Genomic DNA, 23,751 nt, shown 5'->3' with positions numbered 1-23,751 from the left:
CAAAGGCCCTTGAGAGTAGGATGGCATCTTGACCCCCTGCATCCAGAAGACACATTTAGGATGCACAGAAATGTGTTCAAGATGCGTCCACCCTAGACCAGGGGTTCTCAACTAGGGGCAACGTGGCAATGTCGGGAGGCAGTTTTGGCTATCACCACTCTGGGTGAAGAGGAAGCCAATATGGGCATCGAGAACTAGTGATGCTGCTGTGACCATCCCGCAATGTACCGGACAGCCTGCGCAACAAAGAACTATCCAGGCCAAGGTGTCATTGGTACCAAGGCTGAGAAACCCTGTCCGAGACTAACCCCATGCCTGCAACCACCTCCAAAAGCCCTAAGAATCATACCTCAAGTAAACTTTTGCTATTCCCCCGACCAAGCAGTTACTCTGCCATAAACATCCACGTACTATCTTAAGATATATTAAACATCAAGCCAACGATGTGACAAGCAAATATGGCATATCAAAAGTACCTGGCTGCTCTCCCAGCAAACATCTTCAAGGCACTCCTTAGCATCCAAGTGAGTAGATATTTTCACAGCAATAGAAGGCAGTTTCATACATATGCACATGCGTACACACAGACAGACACACACACACACACACACACACGAGCAGACAACTTAAAAATCTCCCTGGTTGTCAAGTAGAGGCACTGGCAAAACAACAACAGCAAAACTGCATGGTTAGAACGGCCCAAGCATTTCCTAAGTATTTCTAAGACAGAAAGAGGAGAAAAAGAACAAACAAGAAAACCCAACAACCAAAAATAGATCCGTCCCTGGGGCAATCCCACGGCTAAAAACAGTTCCATCACTCCAAGGCATGTCCATGCTGTACTTACTTTTTTAATTCTAAAATACAATAAACACATTTTAAGGGTGGAAATATGAATTTAGAGCTCAAAGAATAAAAACGAAGCCCCATGTGATTACAATTCGGGTCAAGAAATCAAACCCTGGCTGGTATCATGTCCCCGCCTAGCGTGTCTGTCACTCACCCACACACACAGCAAAAGGACCAGAGCTATTCCGAAAAAGGTTCATCTTCACATAAGGATTGAGATGTATTTTATGTATTTACCATGAACACCAAAGTGTCCTGCAGAGAAAGCTGATGTCTCTGCTGAATAAATCCTGGGCAGTGACCACAAAGTGAACAGATTTGGGGAGGGGGAGCGTTCATGTACACAATCTCATTGATTCTGTCAATTCACAAGAGTGATGTGGAGGAAAGGCATGGAAGCATGGTGCAGGGAGGCTGGAAACAGAACGGCAACAGCCTAGGTTGGGGGCAAGGAGAAGCTTAAGTTACAATCTAGGCTTCAGCCTTTATTGTGGTATCCTGGGTATTATCAGTCTCTGCTGAACCACACAATGATTTCCTGCCACATGATATCCTTGGCAAGTTTCAATGGGATCATGTGCTTAAAAGTAATGAGCAAAGCATCTCACACACAGGAGATGTTTCACTAATAGTGGGTTCCCTCTCTTCCCCTTGCCCACGCAAACAGGCAAGGTTGTAAAGGCCCATTCTTTTTTCTTTTCTTTTTTTTTTTAATTGAGGCAATCATGTTATGGGGTGCAGTGGCGCGATCTTCGCTTACTGCAACCCCCACTTCCCAAGTTCAAGTGATTCTCCCACCTCAGCCTCCAGAGTAGCTGGGATTACAGGCGCACGTCACCACGCCTGGCTAATTTTTGTATTTTTAGTAGAGATGAGGGTTTCACCATGTGGGCCAGGCTGCTCTCAAACTCCTGACCTCAAGTGATCCACTCGCCTTGGCCTCCCAAAGTGCTGGGATTACAGGCGTGAGCCACCACCCCGGCTTAAGGCCAATTCTTTAATATGAAATTACTTGATTATAAGTGTTCCTAAACTCCAAATTCTCTACACTGCTTTACAAAGGTGACAAGTCCACTTTCAACTTCTCCTGCAGACTGGCTGAAAGGTGTCTAAACCATTCTTCAAGGCCCAGAATTTACCACCCCACCCTCTCCTACTCTAATCTCTCTCCCTCCCCCACTTATCCCAGAGTAAATGGCCTAAGTTGGCTGTCAGGAAAAAACATCTCACACCCCAGTAGGGAGCCTTAGTCACATCTCTTTGAAGATGAAAAGCAACAAGGTGTGTTTATTTGTACTCTGGTGTACAAGGCCTCTTCTAGGCCTCATCTTCCTGAGCTGAGCTGTGCTGAGCTGTGCACAGCCACTCAGCTAGTTAAAAACAACAAAATCCACCCCTCGCACCACTAAGCAGATCTTTGCAGGAGAAAAGGTCAATACTCACTCCTGGGAGTACACACGGGAAAATCAAGCCTTTTCACTGATAAACAATGTCAGAAGGTCTAGGCAAAGGTCAGTCCTGGAGGAGGTGAGAAGATGGGACCATCGCCCAGCATGGCCGCCTTTGGAAATATCTCAAGCCCTACACACTTACACCCACTGACTGCACCCACATGCAGGAAAACTGGAATCAGATGACGTGACCCGGGCTGAGTCTCTCTCGCAGGATACATTAAAAAATAGTCACGGTGAAAATCAATGCTTCACTTCCTTAACACAAATAAAAACAAAGGAAGAAAAAAATACACAAGAAGGTTTCTAAGAAGGTTCCTGAATAAAAAAGGCCTCCAAACTGCTCTTGGAATGTCAGTGGCTTTCCAGCCCCACAAAGACCCAGGCTCTAACTAGGGTTCAACCTTGACCCCAGGATTCTTTGTCACAGACTATCAGATGGAGACAGAAATCCAAAGTCTTGGCTTTTACAATCTCTCTTGTTTTATCAACTTCCCAGAAGAGGATCGAAGCACAGGCTATGGGATGGAGGGGTAGGGTCTCTGTCTGGCTATGAAACCCAAACTGAACCAAACAGGCTTTTCTTATGGGCTGGACGCCCAGGAGCATCTGGTTGACATTAGGAAAAATCACCAGCCCTGTTTCTGGTAACACTTGGGTCAAAGTGAAATCTATGCTAAAAAGATGATGCTTAATGTAACATGAAAGATGCACACACTCCAACCTGCCTAGATGTTTCTAAGGAAGCAACTGTAAAGGTAATTCAAAGCCCTCAGATAATGGAAAACGCACTAGGGACAGTTACACTATTCCTCCCCCTACCCCTCCACTCCCCACTATGACCATTTTATTTATTTTAGCCCTATTTTAGATGTACACACACACATTAAATAGCCACTGCTGACCAGAGAGGGACAAAATTAACTTTACAACTATTTTTACAGAGATGGAGACTCAACTAAAGCAAACCAGTACCAACTGGGAGATGCAATAAATAACAGTTTCCATTTGGCCACAGTGGCTCTCCCAGGGCACACACAAGAGCCAGCTTCCACACTGTCCTTCTCAGATGCTATGAGGGGACACACCACAGCTACACAAATTGAATTTGTGAATCCAAACAGGTCTTCATGTCTGTAGACGCCCTGGAAATCGACCTGCTCTAACAGCCTCCAAACAACTCACACCTGCTCCTGGCTGCCCAATGTCCTGTGAGAACTCTCTCCCTAGGTGTACTAATTTAAGGGCACTCTCACCCAGACCTGGTTAAAAATCCACAGCAGTCACCAGGAGGTCTAGCCCCTCCCTGGAAGCCCAGCAAACCCACAAGCATCTAAATGGGGTATCAGAGGAGAGGAGATGATGTCATGGGTCTGAGAGCAGGAAAGGCTGCCCAGTGGGCTGTGAGGATGCCCAGGACCAGGGACATCAAGGAAGAGAGGATAGTTCCCTTTAACGCATTCATATCTCCAAGGGACAGCTCAGAATGAAGTGAGCCTCAACTTAGCAAACCCACACACCACCAAAGACACCTCCACAGCCAAGCTGCTAGAAGCACTTGGCAAAACAGGGCAGCTATTAGATATGCGGATGGCACAAACGCCAGGCAGGCAAGACTCTACTGAAGAAAGTTCACTGGGCCCTGTCACCCACATTCTGAGCATCAGATGCCCAGAAATAAACGTCAAAGGACCAAGGGCGGGTCCAGCCCAGGAGGGACAGCTGACAGCTGTGGGCGGCGGGCAGGGGCAGAGGAGGAAGGGCTCCCAGGCTGGAATTCGGATCGTGCCCACATCAGCAGAAAAGTTCCTGGGAACAGCACGCTGTCTGGAAGGGAAGCAGGCTTGCTGCGGTCCAGGCCCCCGGGATGCACACGCGGTAGTGATGCCAAGTTCAAAGGGCCGCCGGATGAAGCCCCGTGTCCTCTCCCAGGGCCCCTCGCCGGTCAGGGCGCCCATCGCCGGGCAAGCAGGGTGGTCAGACGTCTTAAATAAAGCTTCGGTTCCCAGGATCAGAGGAAAAAATGAAGAATTCCCAGATCCGGCCCTGCTTCCTCACTTTACCCAAACCAAACAGTCCCAGAGAGGAATGAAAGGAAGCAGCTTTCCTACTCCCTCCGCGGTGCAAGTGGGGAAACTGAGGCACGGAGGGCACGCCAGAGACTCGGGAAGAGGCCCCGAGGAGGCTAACGCAGCCGCGCGCGCCCGGGCGTCTGGGAAGACGAGACCAGGGAAGAGTTCTCTCCTCTCCTCTCCCCGCCTCCGTTCCTCAACACACACAACACACACACAGCCACACTCGAGCTACGCCCAATCGGGGCAGCCGCCGGGCTCCCCAGACCCGGACCGCACAGAGCCCCGCCCGCGCACACAACACAACACGACCCGGCGCGCACGCCCACACAATAGGACGGCGCGCACCCCGCGGCGGCCCCTGCGCAGGGTCCCGGCCAGCCGGGCGCCGGGGTCCGCCCTCCGCGCACACCCACGCCCGGAGAGCGGCCCATGCCCGGGAGGGGACGCAATGGCACCCGGCCGCCGCGCCCCGCACCCCTTGCCCCGCGGGAAGTTCGCCGGCCGCCCCCCGACTCACCCGCAGCGCTGCTCAGCAGCAGGCACAGCGGCCCCAGCAGCCACATGGCGCGGCCGCCGCTCCCGCTGCCCGGCGCCGTCGCTGCCCCCGCGGCCTCGGCGCTGACCCCGCCCCTCGCCGCGCCGGCCCCGCCCTCCCGCCTGTCCCTCCTCCCGCCAGCCCGCCCGGGGCCCAGCCCCGGCCCCGGCCCGGCTCCGCTAAGTTTTGCAAGCGCCTGAGCTGCGCGTGGCCGCCCGCATCCTACCCTGGGTGTCCTGACTCCGAGGGGCCGCCGAGAGGGGCGGAGGGTTCACCCTTTCGGTCTCTCGTCGCCTCCCGGGTCTGGCCGCGGGGGTCTTCTAACAGCCTGGACTCTGTTCTCTGCCTCCTTTTGTCCCTCTCATTTCTGCCTTTGCTTCCACACCCAGCGAGATGCAGCGCCCAGCCCAAAACTTGAGTTCTTTACTCAAACTACAAAGTGAGTTTACTACCGAGAGAGAAAAACTTAAAGGGCCAAATCTTATGAGAAAATTGTAGTATATTTTTAGTAGCGAGTGTGGAATACCAGTGCTTCTCAAACTTTAATATGCATCCGGCACACTTGACGATCTTGTGAAAATACTGACTCTTTGATTCAGTAGATCTGGCGTGGAGCCTGAGATTCTGCATTTTTACCATCATGGCTGATTCCAAGGTGATGATCCTGGAGCCACAGGTAAGAGCAGCTGACACCTTCCGTGCACACAGGGTGGACCACACGAGTTATTTTGTCTGCATAGTGTCCACCTTGACCTGTTGAACGTTTGGGACCCAATTTGGAAAAGGTAAAAATTAAAAAAAAAAAAAAAGGTCATGAAAGGCAGATACTCAAATGCAAAAAATATAGCTGCACCAATGCAGTTGCTTCTAGAGGGCACTGGTGAAAAGTCCCAAAAGACTTAGATAGTGGAAGAAGGGGATGACACTTTTGTGCTCCACTCTGTCCGACCCCCCCCCCCCACCCAAAAAAAGCAAAAGACTAATACAAATAATTGCCAGAAACTGGAAGCAACTCAAGTGTCCATCAACTGATAAAATGGATCAACAAATTAAAGCTTTTGGGGGCAGTGCCACTGTTCTAATCTTGATTATAGTGGTAGTTACACAACTGTATACATTTGTCAAAACAATAGAAGTGCATCCCTAAAATCCACCCCTCGAAAGGGCTAAGTTTACTTTACACAAACTGCACCTGGCTGAAGGAAAGGGGAAGGTATGGGTACAGGGGCAGTTATAAAAGGGATGCCTGCATCAGATTTTGGGATGCCCTGGAGACCCTCTGAAGGGTGTTAAGATTCAATTACTTTACTTTTTAATTGCCTCCCGTAGTCTGGAAACATAAAGGCTCAAATAGATCAGGTCACAATTTAAAAATACCAACGATAGTTCGAGGTAATGAGAAAATGTGATGTAAGGGAAGAAAGTTTAACAAGTTCCGTAGTTCGTAGTACATATGGAAAATATAAATCAATTATCTAAATGATTTGGCATTCAGGGCTTTTATCTTGGGATTGATGAATATTAAGGACGTTGTCCCATGGGCTTTAAGGAATTTTAAAGCCCTTAAAATTTTATGCAAAATTTCCTGTGCATGTGAGTATGTGCATTGTTCCAGGAAGCTTGTTGGGAAGAGGCCCCCTGCCTTTGATAACAATATCTGAGGGGGTGAATAAGCAAATAATTTCTCCTATAGCTGCTCTTTTGCCTCTAAACATCAGGGATATAGAGCGACTGACCCAGTGCTATAGTTCTTGTTTCCTTAGGTTTCTTTGGGCACATCGACTTCCTTACTTTGCAGGTTTCACTCTGTCTCTCTCTCTCTCTCTCTCTCTCTCTCTCATGCACACAGGCACACACACTTTTAAATACATTAATGTCTTTGAAATCATTTGGACTAATGTAAAACCTTATTTAAAGTCAACTGTTGTTTTTATTTATTAATTTATTTATGAGACAGAGTCTCACTCTGTTTCCCAGGCTGAAGTGCAGTGGCACATTTCGGCTTACTGCAACTTCTGCCTCCCGAGTTCAAGGGATTCTTCTGCCTCAGCCTCCCGAGTAGCTGGGACTACAAGTGCCTGCTGCCGTGCCCAGCTAATTTGTGTATTTTTCATAGAAACGGGGGTTTCACCATGTTGGCCAGGCTGGTCTCCATCTCCTGACCTCGTGATCTGCCCGCCTAAGCCTCCCAAAGTGCTGGGATTGCAGGTGTAAGCCACCGTGCCCGGCCCAACTGTTGTTTTTGTAATTATACTAAATCACTGCCAACCTCCTCCTCACCATATAAGCTGGGCAGGAGATGAAACCATTCTTTATACTTTATTACTCTCCTTTTTCCCAGTTCTTTAGAATTCCAAGCACAAAACATTGAGTTTCCGGTCGGGCACTGTGGCTCACGCCTGTAATCCCAGCACTTTGGGAGGCCGAGGCGGGCGGATCACCAGGTCAGGAGATCGAGACCATCCTGGCTAACACGGTGAAACCCCGTCTCTACTAAAAATACAAAAAATTAGCCGGGCGTGGTGGTGCGCGCCTGTAGTCCCAGCTACTTGGAGGCTGAGGCAGGAGAATGGCGTGAACCCGGGAGGCGGAGCTTGCAGTGAGCCGAGATCGGGCCACTGCACTCCAGCCTGGGCAACAAAGCCAGACTCCGTCTCAAAAAAAAAAAAAAAAAATTCAGTTTCCAGGAAATGTGAGAGATTTCAGTGCTAATTGTTTACGTCCTATGGATCCAATCAATCTTTTTTAAGATTGGTTTAATAAAAATCAAAAACAAAGTGGTTTATGTCTCTTATTTACCAAGAGACACTCTGACCATGCATGTGTGCTTCTGACACGGTTGCACATTGCTGAAGGAGGGAAGAAAGAATGTCTTCTCTCTGTGGGCCTCCATACAATGCTCTGTAGTTTGCAAACATTTTCTCATTTACTCCCCACAGCGGCCCCTGCAACATTACAGGTGAAAATAGCACAAACTGAACTTGTGGTATGTCTGAGATGTGCTCCTATGCTCATTTCACTTGCCACAAACTAGCTCTATGACCTTGTGCAAGTTATTAGCCTCTCTGAGTCTTAGTTTCCTTATCTGTAAAATGGGGATTATAGTATCACCTGGATCTTAGAGTTGCTGTCCAGGATTTAAAAGGATAATATATATAAAGTCTCTGGTATGGTACCTTGCACACAGTAATTGCTCAAGAAGCATTAGCTTTTGTGTAGTTCTGGTACATACTACAAGGCAACTGTTGTGGAAGCCAGCTTCTGAGATGGCTCTCAAAGCTTCTAACCTTCTAGCATCCATGCCTTTGTGCAGTGTCCTTCCACACTGAATGGGGCTGCCATATGTGACCAATGGCTATTGTGGAAGTGACAGCAGTAACTCCAAGACTGAGTCAAAAAGGACATAGCAGTTTCTCCTTTGTTCTTTTGATCACTTGGCTTGGGGGAAGCCAGCCACCGTGTTGTAAGGACACTCAAGCACCCCTGTGGATATGTCTACATGAGAAGAAACTGAGCTTCCTGCTGTCTTGCCAGCCTTGGAGTGAACCATCTTGGGAGCAGATCCTCCAGCCCCAGTAAAGTCTTTGAATGACTGTACCCTTGGCTAACATGATTGACCTTTCAGTGAGCTGGAATAGAACCCCCAGACACTCCCAAATTCCTGATACACAGAAACTGGCAGAAATAATAAATGTTCATTCCTGTTCTAAGCCACTAACTTTCAGGATAATTCACATGCAGTAATAGATAACTAGTATATCTACCTTTAAGGTCATCCATAGGGTTGACTTAATGGTTCTATAGGATCTTTTAAATAAGTTAGTACATGGGAAACACTTAGAATCTTGCCTAGTACATAGTAAGCACTCAATATATGTTAGTTTTGTTATCATAGTTTTTTTTTTAATTGTCAGTGTCTTACCTCTCTCACAAAGCGCCTAAGACGCAGACCTTTCAAACTTTCAAAAAAATATATTTAAACTTGAATAAGAGTAGGAACTTGTGGCAACTGACAAGAAGATAAAAGGAGCAGGGACACTAGAAGGACCAAACCTTACCTATAAAAAGTTTACTGACACCAAGTCTGCCTTAGTTTGATTCACTTCATAAAAATCAGGCAGAGACAGTAGGAGACGTTCAACTCCCCCAGTCACTTCTGTGACTCATGGTTTCTATGGTTCCATATTTCTTGCTCTCTGCTCTCCCTTCCCTTCATCCGATTTTCATTCTTCTCTCCAATATGTGAAGAAAATAGAAATTCACTTGAGGATTCAGCCAAGGAAGGCTTACTCTACTCCAGATTATAGTGGGTGGTGGAAACTGCCTACTGAGAAGCTGCCTGGTGTAAGAAGATCGCTAAGTCCCTCCCAGATACATCACACATACACACTCTCTCACACACACTCACACACACACACACTCTCACACACACACACACTTACACACACACACACACTTTCTACCCCCAACATAAAAGCAGGAGGCCACAGACTGAGGTAACTAAGAGAATGGGCTTTGAGGGGGCTTGATACACCTGGGGTCCTAGGTTCCACTACTTCCTAGCTATGTAAGGCTGAGAAACTCAGTGTATCTCTGAGTCTCAATTTCCTGTGAAATGAGCATAAGAACTGTACCCACCTCCTAGGTTTGTTGTGTGAAGCAAAAGGACTCTTTCTCCTTCCTTTATTTATTTGACAAACAGTTATTACTGTTGTAGGCTCTGGATTTCTGCAGTGAACAAAACCAATTCCCTATCCTCAGGGAGCTCACAGTATATTGAGATGTAGATGAGTATTAAGTTAACAAATGACCACATCATGTAGTGTCATAAGAGTATATAATGTAAGGGCATATAATATAAGGGTGTATGATGTCATAAGGGCTATGTGAAGCATTTAGCAGAGTTCCTTATTGTATAACTCCTGTGTTTTCAGCTCTTATTTGTATTACAGACTTAGAACCTACATGTGAGGGAGGAGTAAGGCCAGGAAACATGAAGGCTAAAGCTGCAGAAAAAGCTTGCTATATTGCCTGAAATTGATTTGGAAAAGAAAAAACGGGGAGAAAAGCCTGCTGTCAGCAACCTCTGAGATAGCCCCTAATGATCCCCATCTCCAGATATTCACACCCTTGTGCAATTCCCTTCCCTTGAGTGTTGCTGGACCTAGTGACTCAATTCTAGCAAACAGAATATGGCAAAAGCAGGGGGACGGTCTCTTCCAAGATTAGGTTGCAAGAAGACTCTGGCTCCTATCCTTGGTCTCTCTCTCTCTTGCTAGCTGCCATGTTGTGAACTGCCTGTGGAAAAGCTCATGTGACAAAGAACTGTAAAGGCCTTCAGTCCACAGCCAGTGAGGAATTAAGGTCCTCAACCCAAGAGTTCACAAAGAACTAAATCCTACCAACAACCGCAGAAGTGGGCTTGGAAGCAGATCTTCCCCAGTCATGCCTTCAGATGAAATTACAGCCCCGGCTGACAGCTTTACTAAAACCTCATGACAGACCTTAAGGCAAAGGCACCCAGCTAAGCTGTGCCCAGATTCCCAACCCAGAAAAACTGCAAGATTATATATGTTTGTTGTTTCAAACCACTAAGTTTTGAGCTAATTTATTACTTAGCAAAAGACAACTAATACAAAGCCTTACAGCAAACATCAGGTCTGTGAATACTTAACATCATTGAATCTCACTTACCAGTTACCCTGAGAAAGGCAGGAACAGAGGACTGTCATTAATCAAGTGCCTGCTTCTGGCATTGTATATTTATGATCACATTTAATTTTTACAATAGTATTTGAAATAGACATTATTATCTCTTTTACACAGATGGGGAATCTGAGGCTCAGAGAATTAAAGACTTCCCCCAAATAATCCAGTGAATAACTGAGATTTGAAGCAGATCCTATTGATTCTAAAAGGTTCCCACAATACCATGCCAAACCATGCTGCCTACTACAGCAAAATAATCCCCAATGTATAAAACACAAAATGCATTTGCAGCTTCGAAGATAATGTGTTCACTGGGTTTGAGCTAGAAAGCTCAAGATGTTCAGCACATCAAACAGAACTTGATTTATTTTGTAATACAATTACAAACTAGAAAACTGAAAACTAGAAAAGTTTTCAGGATGCATCTAATTGGTGTAGCCTCCACCCACCCCCAAAACATGCTGAGCGTGAGAGTTCTTTCAGCTAGAAATTAAAGTCATCCCAGAGCTGCCAAATGTATCTATATATTTTTAAGTTGTCATACTAATCTACAGAAAAATACTGCTGGGAACCAACAGAGTTCTTGTAATTCATGTTTAATATAGTCACAAGCTTGCAGAAAAGAGAGCTGCTGACATATATTAATGAAAATTTTGCACCATCTGAAACTGACATTTTTACCCCTCATTTTTTAAAATGTGCAGTTGGTTATTTATTTTAATGCCTTAGTTTTATTGTCCCTTGAATGAATTTGTCGACCCCCTTAAAAGGATGATTTCTCATACGTGACTAGACCTGAAACCAAGGAACAATGATAGGAAAAATAAATTTAACCTGCGGGGTAGCAAGAGAAATTTTGGCCAGGTTTTCCCATAGTCACATTTCATTTTCTTTCTCATTTGGAATAAAAGGTAGATTTATTAAATGTATAAACCTATTCTTGGTCTATCAATTTGATGGGGAAAGCTGTCATTGAACTGCATAGATCTGCAGAATGCAGTACTGTAGTCATGAGCTACTCCTGACGTTGAGCATTTGAGATGTGGCTATCCTCAACTGTGATATGCTTTTAACTATAGAATGCAAACTGAATTTCAAACACTTAATACAAAAAAGAATGTAAAAGATCTCAGTAGGATTTACATTGATCATTGAAATATGTATTGGAATATATAGAATTAACTAAAACAATATTAAAATTACTACAGAATTCTTTGTGCTTTTATTATGTGGCTCCTAGACAATTTTAAATTTCATTTGTGGCTTCCATAGGGGCTCACAACATATTTCTATTAAACAGAACTGATATAGATAATATTTTATTTCATGAATGAAAACATGACCCTTTGGAGTTTCTTGCATCATAGTTGAAAATAAGTTGTCTTGTCCATCACTGACTTATGAAGGCCTTTTTTTTCCTCATGATTTCTCCATCTGACTAATTCTGCCTCAAAGCTCTCTTAACCATATAACCTAGACACAAAGTTCGTTGATATGGAAGTGATATTAATGTCATAATTTCGGAATTACAAATGCACTACAGGGTCAAGAGGAAGGAGATAAATTGGAAAAAATCCGCTTTAGACAACATGAACATTTGTCACTTGGATTCAGAAAAAACACAACACTGAGGCTGGGTGCAGTGGCTCATCCCTGTAATCCCAGCACTTTGGGAGGCCAAGACAGGTGAATCACTTGAGGTCAGGCATTCGAGACCAGCCTGGCCAACATGATGAAACCCCCATCTCTACTAAAAATACAAAAATTAGCTGGGCATGGTGGCGCACACCTGTAATCCCAGCCATTTGGATGGCTGAGGCATGAGAATCACTTGAACCCGGGAGGCAGAGGTTGCAGTGAGCCGAGATCACACCACTGCATTCCTACCTGGGCAACAGAGTGAGACTCCATCTCAAAAAACAAACAAAAAAAAAAGAAAGAAAGAAAGAAAGAAAACAAAATAAGACCTCCGTTTTCAGTGGGAAAGTTTATAGAGTAATTAACTGACAAACCAGAAGTCACAGGAGCTATTCAGTCAGTGACAAATGTGAGAAAATGATTCCAGCTTGCCTGGGTCTGACTACCTTCCCTAAGTAACAAACTCTTGTTTCACAGACAAACAGATAGGCAGCTGATTTTAATAAGAGCTCTCATAAAAACCGTCTGGAAGGTAAATAGATTTACATTTTTAATCTGACATTATTGGAACATTTTTCCTGTATGGTGAAAACTCCACTTTAATAATTTAAGTTGTTTTTCTCGGTGTACCTCAGCCTACTTCTTTTAAACACCTCTTCAAGTTAGGTTCTTTGGGCTTGATTGATTTTAATGTTTAAATGCTTAATTTCAGGCACTGTTAGATTGCTAACCTGGGACTGATGTGTGGGTTTGTAGTTCAACTTGGGCAGGGGGCGGGGGTGTGGCAGAGGTGATGGGTTTCGCTGAGCTTTCAGTGAATTCCCACACTCAGTGTGGAAGGGAGTGAACAAAAGGGACAGGGAAGGGAAATTATCGTACAGCTTTCAGGGCCTTGCAACATACATGTAATAAAAACGCAGATTGTGGGTGTTGTTTGCTTTTGTTAGGCATTGATAGCAGCTCCTTAAAAATAGCTAGTGCCCTCTACCTTGTCATCTAAGACCTTGTCATCTAACCACATCTAGAAATGTGGTTATAAGCCTAGAGTCCTCGCTCTGCTGGACTCCCCTGCGTCATCAGTCACCAAGATTTGTAGATTCCATAAGCTAATGTGTCTTAAATCCAATTCACCCCTCTCCCTCTCCCTCCCTCTTTCTGTCCCTTAGTTCACACCCCCATGTACCTGTGCCTGGGTTGCTTCAACCGCCTCCTCACTGGCGTTTTCAGGTCTTGTCTTGCTCCTGTTCAATCTGCTTAAAAGCTCCATGGCTCCCTGTTGGTGATAGGACAAGCTCAGACTCCTTAGCTGAGTATATCGTTTATGATCTGCTGCTGAGGCTGATGACCATGGGCGGGCGGCAGAGAAAAGGATGAGGAGTAAGACCAGGGGTTGGGCAGGAAACTTTTAGGGATGTAAAGGAGTTTAGTCATTATCCTATGAGCAATGGAAAGTCACAAATGCTCAGGGTTTTTTTCTGTTGTCTTTTTTTTTTTTTTTGAAACGGAGTTTTTTGCTCTTGTCGTCCAGGCTGGAGTGCAATGGCTTGCGATCTCAGCTCACTGCAACCTCTGCCTCCTGGGTTCAAGTGATTCTTATCCCCCAACCTCCTGAGTAACTGGGATTACAGGTGTGTGCCACCACGCCCAGCTAATTTTTGTATTTTTAGTAGAGATGTGATTTCACCATGTTGGCCAGACTGGTCTCGAACTCCTGACCTCTGGTGATCCACCCGCCTTGGCCTCCCAAAGTGTTGGGATTACAGGCGTGAGCCACCACGCCTGGCCACAAATGGTCAGTTTTAAGCAGGGGCATGGCATGAACAGATTTGCCTAGTGGTTAAAAGCAAGGGTTCTGGAATTCAACTTAAATTAACATCTGACCATGCCACCTAATTGTATGTCCTTGGGCAACTTACTGAAGCTTTTTGGACCAGTTTCTTTGATTATAAAATGAGAATTAAAACCTCTATGAGATGGGCACACTTTGTGAGAGCTAAATGAGATCATGCTCGGCATACTACTTGACACACAGGAAGCATCCCACTAGTTTTTTATTCATTTATTTTTTATTTCCATAGGTTTTGGGGAAACAGGTGGTCTTTGGTTACATGAATGTTATTTAGTGGTAATTTCTGAGATGTTCATGCACCCATCACCTGAGCAGTATACACTGTTCCCAGTTTGTAGTCTTTCATCTCTCATCCCCCTCCCACCCTTTCCCCTGAGTCCCCAAAGTCCTTTCTATCATTCTTATGCCTTTGCATGGTCATAGTTTAGCTCCCACTTATAAGTGAGAACACTCAATGTTTGGTTTTTCATTGCTGAGCTACCTCACTTAGAATAATGTCTCAATTCCATCCAGGTTGCTGCGAATGCCATTATTTCTTTCCTTTTTATGGCTGAGCAGTATTCCATGGTATACATATACCACAATTTTTTATCCACTCGTCAATTGATGAGCATTTGGGCTGGTTCCATATTTTTGCAATTATGAATTGTAAGCACCCCACTAATTTTAACTATCATTACTATTAATAATTCCTACTCTTTCTATGCTTTTTCTAACCCCTCAAGACTGAGTTCAGCCCTGTTCCCGTGTGCTTTTATAACATCTTGCATTTATCCCTGTTTGTAGGACGTCTGAGTCTGTATCTTAATTGACTATTAATGTGTTATTTCCCCCATCAATCCATAGCTCCCTATGGTCGGGAACTATGGCTGATGTGCGGTAGAATGAATGACTATGTTCTATTGCTTTGTACTTCGATTCACATTATCTCTTTTGTTCTCTCCTTATCTCCACTTTACAGTTGTGATAACAAAGGCTCACAAAAATCAAGTTTTAAGCCCCAAGTCCTGCAGTGAATGAGCAGCAGAGCTGCAGCTCGTCTCAGTCCTGTGGATCGCACCATGGCCTGGAAGGAAAAGTTTAGGGCAATATAACCCTCTACAAACAACCTTCCGAAGCAGGACGAGTGTTTTCACAAAGCTTCATGGAATGTCGAAGTGCGGGAACAAAATATTTTAGCTGGAAAAATAACACGTAGCCAGAAATCAACCCCAATCCTACCAAAAATAATGATGCCAGGAAACAGAGCTACATACACAAAAGGGAATGTGTACCAGGATACACATAATAAAGTCACTTTGGCAAAGCTGGTATCCTGGCCAAGCCAGAGGAGTGATTCAATTTAAGAGAGGATTGGAAGGAGGACGTGTGCCCTAGCTAGTCCATCTGAAGAAGTGTGCCAACCCACTGCCTTATCATCATAAGCCTGATCATAGCAAAAATACGGAGTAGTTAAAATGAAAATTTCCAAGGTAGAAGAAGATCAGGCAGTGGTAATACTGGAAGCTGGCTGCATAAGCCAGTGGCTCAGATCTCACAGTGCAGGGCCAAAGTAGACAAAGTTGAAGTCAATACTGATACGGGCCAGTTGGCTTTGCACTGAGGAGGCAAAAAGTTCTATGGTCACTGACTAGAACCTTCATCCCACTCAGTCATCCTGCCAATGCTGGTGTTTGGGGTCAAAAAGGGATTGGGAAAGAGTGTGGAAGACCTATTTCCAGTGTTGACAAGCAGGGCTTACATTCAGACAGAGAACGCCAATACAGACAGTCAACTGTTGAATAATAAAACACCTCTGGACCAGTTGGGGGCTGATACCCATGGGTGCCTCCCATATCACCCCAGCTACCCCTGGAGCTCCCTGATGCAGTGACCATTTAGGATTAAAGCTTCATGCAACTAGTTGATGCCCTCTCTTTTGAATATCATTTCTGATCACAACTACTAGAAAATAGCAAATAACTACCATTCATTCATTTATTCATTTGCTCAAGTCTTTGGTGGGAGGAGCATGCATGCTACTTTTTTACACTGATACATAATATTTTACATATGTATGGGGTACATGTGATATTTTGTTACATGCATGGAATGTATAATGATGAAGTCAGGGTTATTGGCATATGTATCACCTTGAGTATCTATCATTTCTATGTGCTGGGAACAGTTCAAGTCCTCTCTTCTAGCTATCTTGAAATATATCGTTAACTAGAGTCACCCTGATGCAGGGCAGGCAAGCCCCAGAGTGGGGCTTAGCCCTCGAGGGTTCTTGGTTTTGCCCAGGAAAGAATTCAAGGGCAAGCCAGGGGTAGGAGAAGAGCTTTATTGAGGCAGCAGTGTTACAGCGCTGGTGGTGGTACTGCTCCGTGACTGCTCCTGCAGAACAGGGCTGCCCTGTAGGCAAAGAGTAGCAACTCAGAGCAGTTTTGCAGTCACATTTATACTCACCCACATAATAACATGCAGATTAAGGGGCAATTTATGCAGAAATTTCTAGGGAAGGAGTAGTAGCTTTTGGGTCATCAGGTCATTACCACAGAAAGGGGCAATAACTCCTGGGTGTTTCCATGGTAATGGTAAACTGACATGGCACACTGGTGGGTGTGTCTGATTGGAAAGCTGCTCCCACCCCGGCCCTGTTTTAGCTAATTCCCAGTATGGTCTGGTGTCCGAGCTCCGCCTCTGGCATTGAGTCCCACCTCCTACTTCAACCCTACTCTGTTGTCCATCATTAGAACTGTGATCCCAGCACTTTGGGAGGCCAAGGCAGCACCTATTATTTTTCTCATTTTCAGAAGAAGAATCTGTACCTTATTAAAAGTTGCAGAGTTAAGAAATGGCTGAAAATTCTAGGCTTTAAACCGTGTTAAAATACCACCTATACTGGGACTTCAGAAAGAGAGCAAACCAAAAAAAGCAACTATTTGGGGATGGGGTGAGAGCAAGACAGAAACAATATTAGGAAATTTTTTATACACTCACACTGTCTCTGTGGAAATATGGAAAGATAGGAAAATGTCTTGTAATGACTTGAGGAGACAGAATTATGGACAGTTCCCTATCCCAAAACTGTCAAATGTACATGCATTTTTTTAAAAGCACACGTGTTATTCATTATTCCAAGGAAAACCCAACACATATTGAGGCCACGGATGCTTCGTGCCACAGCTCCAGGAAGGCTGAGGACCAAATATTTAGCATAATTCTTCATTCTATGATGATTCTTGGCTTGGATTTTCAACAAGTTGAGAACACTGCTTTCTCTGAAGCAAAATAAAACTGTTTTGGATAAAGTTAAAGACAGATGACATTTAGAGTGATAAGCAGAGCTGATACATCCATATTCAGCCAGTCTATCTACTTTCAGAGGAATGAGAACCAAGAATTTGGAATGGATTTATTAACAACTCATCACACTATGAGAGCGTGGGGTAATATTTTGTATGTGATGTACCAGCTGTCTACAGAGCTAAGCAAACCCAGAGATCACAGACTTTAGTCTCCTGTCTAGGTTTCAAGTAAATGGTCTTCAGGGAGACACCAAGAATAAAGGCTGCGAAAATGACATTAGAGCTCTTTGGGCTCCTTCTGATTATTGCTGCGCCCTGTTCTCACTATCAATTTGATTTCACCGGATGATTCCATAAGTGAATTTGGAGCTTGTGAGTCATGACTGAGACTGACTTGGTTGCTTGCATTTTCTACCACTGAGTCCTCCTGTCCAAGTTTTCTCAAGCTTGGTGTCTGTCCTACTTTAAATAAGATAGCAATGAGACAGCTGACATATTTCCTGCAGAGACTGTGCCTCTAGTTGGTAAATCACAATCAGGAAGCTGACACCCATACTTGTTCTCCTCTGGGAAGAAAAAAAAAGAGAACCATTAGGATATGTTTGAAAGATCTAAAATACCCAAAGAGGAAGAACTGTGTAGGGTTGTGGCAATCGAAAAGATAATATGGTTTCCATTATGTAACCCTATCGAAGCCATTACACCATAAGATCAGTCCTGAGGGGAAGTTGTCTCTAATAAATTCCAGTCTAAACGGGCAAAATATAACTTACATGAAATTCTTAACTGAAGTCTTCCAGAAATTAAGAGGAACCTGATTTATAAAATCTTACACATACCCAACATATTTCATAATCACTTTTCTCAGTTTTCTTACACTGCACTGTATGTAGCCTCTTCTTGTAAATTTCTGGAAACATTTGTTGTGATCTTTTGTTCAGTAAATATTCACTTCCTCTCCCCCTCCCACTGTGGGAAGAGGAGACTTTCCAGCCCACTGATGTTGGGCTAAGCCATGTGACTTGCTTTGGCCAAAGGAATATTAGCAGATCTAACACTCCAGAGATCTTAAATTTGCTTGTGGGTTTTGTTTTGACCTCTTATGCTCTGGTAATCTACCATGAGAATATGCCCTGGGTATTTTCTGCTCTATTCATATGTGTTCCAAACCATGCATACATGGGGCAGACATGAACCCATTCACAGCTTGGATCCAGTCCAGTCAGCCTGTAGCCTGATGCAGAACAACCCAGCTGAGCCCAGCCCAGCCACAGTCAGTCTAACTGTAGCCAACAGCAGACCCATGTGCAGCAGAATAACGTTTGTTGTTAGCCACTGGGTTTTGGGTGGTCTGTCAATGGTCAGTGTGTCTCCCTGTCCTTCTTCTCATTCCTCCTAATTCTAATTCACAAAGCCCCAAAGCATGGCAAGCTTCTCCTTCAAAGGAGAGAGAAGGAAGAACAATAAGATGAAGCAAAATCAGGATCTTCTTTAACACACACAGGAAAGAGCAAAGGCTGGAATTATTCATGTGTTGATAATTTCTAAAGTGTCACACCTGTGATAATAGCTACCATTTGACAGGCTCGGTGTTAAACACTTTATAAACTGGAACATATTTAATCCACACAATAACCTAAGAAGTCAGGATAAATGTTACCATTTGGTAGAAAAGGAAACCTGAGGCTTAGAGAGGTTATGTATTTTGTTAGAAGGTGCCAGAGCTAGGTTTTAAATACTCAGATTTAGGCAAATCCCAATAATTATTGAGCGACCTAGGCAGTCAACCAGTCTTAAAATGAAATACCTTTCTTTAATGCAACAAATTGGCAAAGATTACGAACACTCTAATACTGAATATTGGCAAGAATGCCAGAGAGGCATCTTATAAAATACAGGTGAGAATGTAAATTGGCGCTAACATTCTGGAAAGTAATCTGACAATATTTATCAAGAGCCTGAATATTTGCATATCCTTTGAACCAGTAATCCCACTTCTCTGATTATATTCTAAGGAACTAATCAGAGATGCAGCCGAAGATTCACATACAAAGTTGTTCTTCAAGACATTGCTTATCACAGTGAAAAATTGGAATCAACTGAAATGTAAAATAGTTGCAGGATGGTTAAATAATTGGTATTGCTACAGGCTGGAACAATATGCAACCAGGAAAAATCATATTTCAATGATATGAGAAAAGGTCTGCAATAACTAAGTGAAATAAAAACAGTATATAAAGTGAATATAAAGTTTGACTCCAGTTTAAAGAGTGTGTTTGTTCATCTATGTGTGTGTGATTGTCAGATAAAATAATATTAGGAATGCATTATTTCTGCATAATGATTATTTTTTGTGTGTTTTCAAAGTACTTTTTTGTATTTCTCAAATGCATTGAATAAGCAAGTGTTACTTTTGTAACTAGAAAAATATACTTAAAATGATTATTTTTAAAAACATCAATTTTTATCCCTATACAATATAAGCAGTAGGAGGACAGGTCTTTATCTGTTTTGTTCACTGATACATACTCAGAATAGTGTCTGGCTCTTAATATGTGTTCAGTAAATATTTGTTGAATGAATGAAAGTTATAGCCTGTGGTGTGTGCAAATCTATTGTGTGTGTGTAGGTTATCTGTAGTTTCATAAATAACCATCCTCAAAACAGCAACCATTGTAATAGGCTCATGCATTCTGTGGGCCAGGAGTTCCAACAGGACAAAGTGGGATGTCTTATCTAATTCCATGATATCTGGAGCCTCAGCTGGGAAAAATGTGTGTATTACTCTGCTGTTGCTGCCATAACTATGTTTTTATTGACTTATTGATTTACGTATTTTATTTAAGACAGGTCTCACTCTTGTCCCCCAGGCTAGAGTACAGTGAGTGGCACTGTCATGGCTCACTGAAGCCTTGACTTCCCGGCCTCAAGCGATCCCCCAGTGATCCCCCTGCCTCAGACTCCTGAGTAGATGGGACCTCAGGTGTGTGCCACAACACCCAGCTAATTATTATTATTATATTCTGTATAGGTGGGTGTCCCACTCTGTTGCCCAGGCTGCCTTGAAATCCTGGGTTGATGTGATCCTTCCACCTCAGGCTCCCAAAGTGCTGAGATTACAGGTGTGAACCACCATGCCTGGCCTGGCTGCCCTAACTTTGACTGTCATAGAATGGGTGGCTTAAACAACAGAACTTTATTTTCTTACTGTTCTGGCTGCTGGGAAGTTCATGATCAAGGTGGCAGCCCATTCAGTTTCCGGGGAGGGCTCTCTTTCTGGCTTATAGGGAGCCCCCTTTTACTCTGTGCTCATACAGTTGAGAGAGAGGAAGGAGCTCTTTGCTGTCTCTTCTCATTAAGACGCTGATTTTATCAAACCAGGTCTCCCCTACCTCCCGTCATGGTCTCATCTAACCCTAATCACCTCTCAAAGGTCCCGTCTCCAAATACTATCATTTTGGGGATTAGAGCTTTGACATATGCATTTTGGGGGTACACAAACAGCCCATAACAACATGAATAGCTGGAGGCGACTTGAAATGTTAGGAGCAGAAATAGCCTGGAAAGTCTGGGTGCGGTGGCTCATGCCTGTAATCCCAGTACTTTGGGAGGCCGAGGCGGGTAGATCACCTGAGGTCAGGAGTTCAAGACCAGCCTGGCCAACATGATGAAACGTCTATGCTAAAAAATACAAAAAATTAGCCAGGCATGGTGGTGCATGCCTGTAATCCCAGCTACTCAGGAGACTGAGGCAGGGGAATCACTTGAACCCGGGAAGCAGAGGTTGTAGTGAGCCGAGATCACACCACTGCACTCCAGCCTGGACAACAAGAGTGAAACTCTGTCTCAAAAGAAAAAAATAAAGAAAAAGAAATTGCCTGGAGGTTTCTTCCCTCATATGCCTGGGGTCTGGGACGGGACAACTCTGAGACTGGACTCAGCTGGGACCATCAGCCAAAACATCAACACATGCCCTTCTATCCAGCCTGGACTTTCACATTAGATTTTGCATGAGTCCGCAATAAACCTTTGCTATGCTAAGGCACTAATACTTTGGGTTGATTGCTGCAGTGTAGCCTACCTTATCCTGGACTAACAATGATTTTCAAGTATACAGCTATTTAATGTAATGAGATAAACCCTGTTAGCCTAGAGGCTAGCCTGAGGAATGTCTTTCCTTTCCACCATGGGTAATTTGGAAAGCTGAGCTTCTGCTCAGTAGGACACGTGAGATAAGCATGACATGGACCAGAGTGCCCGCCTTGTCATGCCACTTACAAGCAGTGTGGCCTTGGATAAATTACAGAATCTTTCTGAGCCTCAGTTTTCTCACCAGTAAAATGGGAAGATGATTATAACACTTATCTCAGGACTGTGAGAATTAAGGGATAGGTATCTATTATATGGCACTGGGATGAGGTATCTATTTTTTGGCCCTGTTAGCTGTTATATTGCTTCTTAAAAGCATAAGCACTTATTAAATGTTAGCTGTTATATTACTTCTATTATTATTATTATTATTATTATTTGAGGTGGAGTCTAGCTCTGTCACCCAGGCTGGAGTGCAGTGGTGCGATCTGCAGTGAGTAGAGCTCACTGCAACCTCCACCTCCTGGATTCAAGAGATTCTCCTGCCTTAGCCTGCTGAGTAGCTGGGACTACAGGCGCCCGCCACCACGCCAGGCTAATTTTTTTGTATTTTTTAGTAGGTACGGGATTTCACTGTGTTAGCCAGGATGGTCTCAATCTCCTGCCCTCATGATCCACCCGCCTTGGCCTCCCAATGTGCTGGGATTACAGGCGTGAACCACCGCGCCCGGCCATATTACTTCTATTATTATACAGTCCACAATCTCTTGAGCTGAAGGCTAGGATGGTGTCCACTATGCACAGTTTAAAAAAAAAAAAAAAAAAAAAAAAAGCCGAATCAGCAGATCCAGAGAGAAAATTGAGTATCTTTTGAGTTTGGTTAGGGCTGAGAGGCAAAAGGAGGCTTTTGAACTCCCAAAGCCATAAATGAGAAGCAAGGAGAAAGGCCTCCCCTTTTGATATATTAAATATCTAACTTATGTATACACCACCTGGTTCCATATAAGAAGAGAGAGGAAGGCAGACTTCATGCCATCTCATCTTCTGGCAACAAAAACAGATGCTAAAACAAGGATGGGATGTAAAATAGAAGCAGAAAGTCGCTCCCAAAAAAATCTTACCATGGGAACCTCGCTGCAGACTCTGGCTGTGTGCTAAGCTATCTAGCAGACTGTGCAAAAAGTGCAGCCATGGTGGTTACACAACCTTGCAAGGTTGCACAATCCAGGTTCTTCACCACCCAGTCACGCCATTGCCAAAGCATGCTCCCTAGGGAGGGGCTGGGAGGCAAGCCGCTGGCAAAGGTGACTTGAGTAAGGTGCTGGGTGTCGTGCCTAGCACTGTGCCACAGGGGCTGAGTCACCCCAGAAATTCAAGGTGTGGCTGCCAGGCCCCTGCCAGGGAGGGCCGGGGGACCCAGAGAAGAGAGGAATCCCATTTTTGCCTTTATCACCATCACCCCAATTCAGAGGAGAGAACGTCTGAAAAAATTCTCTCTAGCTTGCACTTTTTAGGCTGTTTAATTTTTTATTGTTGAGTATGAACAATGAAACAGAGCAGTTTCCTGTTTCTTGGCCCCAACCCCCCACCGCTGCTGAGGAATTTGAGTTTAAAACGGCCGGAGAGGAACATTTAAATTCTATAAATTAGCTTCACTAAAGATGCTTAAGCGTTTATGAAAACATTCCCATTTTACACTCAGCTTTATGAAATCTTAGAGAAAAAATAAAATCCCAAACTGCCATGTGAAGCTAAGCTGGCAGAGAGAGCAATCTGCTCAGTGCAAATATGCCAACAGCTTTACAAATGAGGAATATGGAATCAGGATTAAGAGCCCACAGATCATTTATCAGTGACAAAGCAAAGATTCCTAGCCTCTGGACTCAGAGTCCGCGGAGACTCTAATGGGCTACATCGCATGCCCCAGAAGCAGTGTGCAGTATTAACTCACTTATACCCACAATAATACTGGCAGCAGGAAACTCCATTGTGCCTGCTTCGGTGCCCAGAAGAGCTATTTTGGTGTAAAACAGAGCTCAGCTTCAGGGAAAACCTGGGTTTAAATCCTGGTTTAGCTACTAACCAGCTGGTGACGTTGGACAATGAACTTTATCATTGGTAGACTCAGATAAGAGATTAGAGCCAGAATGGAAGTTCTTGTTCACTACAACTTATTAAAATGCTATATGTGTTTCCAGTTTTTTCTACCCAATTTGCATCTTTTCTGTCCCTCAAAATTAAGTGGTCACCCCAATGGATAAATACC

At 44.2% G+C, this 23,751-nt stretch overlaps 1 protein-coding gene and 1 long non-coding RNA gene across 2 annotated transcripts in view; one reads left to right on the top strand and one right to left on the bottom strand.

Moving 5' to 3' along the window:
* The window catches only part of LDLRAD3 (low density lipoprotein receptor class A domain containing 3), a 287,712-nt gene extending 282,665 nt beyond the window's left edge, over window positions 1–5,047 (bottom strand). The window contains exon 1 of the mRNA XM_003910029.3: window positions 4,893–5,047. Coding sequence (XP_003910078.1) covers window positions 4,893–4,938 — 46 coding nt within the window. The 5' untranslated portion in view covers window positions 4,939–5,047. The remainder of the gene's footprint in view (window positions 1–4,892) is intronic.
* Window positions 5,048–5,059: 12 nt separating this feature from the next.
* On the top strand, window positions 5,060–19,021 carry LOC110741314. Its single transcript, XR_002517343.2, has 2 exons — window positions 5,060–5,586; window positions 15,068–19,021. It is a non-coding gene; the product is annotated as an uncharacterized LOC110741314 (long non-coding RNA).
* Window positions 19,022–23,751: the final 4,730 nt, after the last annotated feature.

Source organism: Papio anubis, chromosome 12, assembly GCF_008728515.1.
Source record: "Papio anubis isolate 15944 chromosome 12, Panubis1.0, whole genome shotgun sequence".
NCBI lineage: Eukaryota > Metazoa > Chordata > Mammalia > Primates > Cercopithecidae > Papio > Papio anubis.
This window is presented reverse-complemented; position numbering and strand designations above follow the sequence as displayed.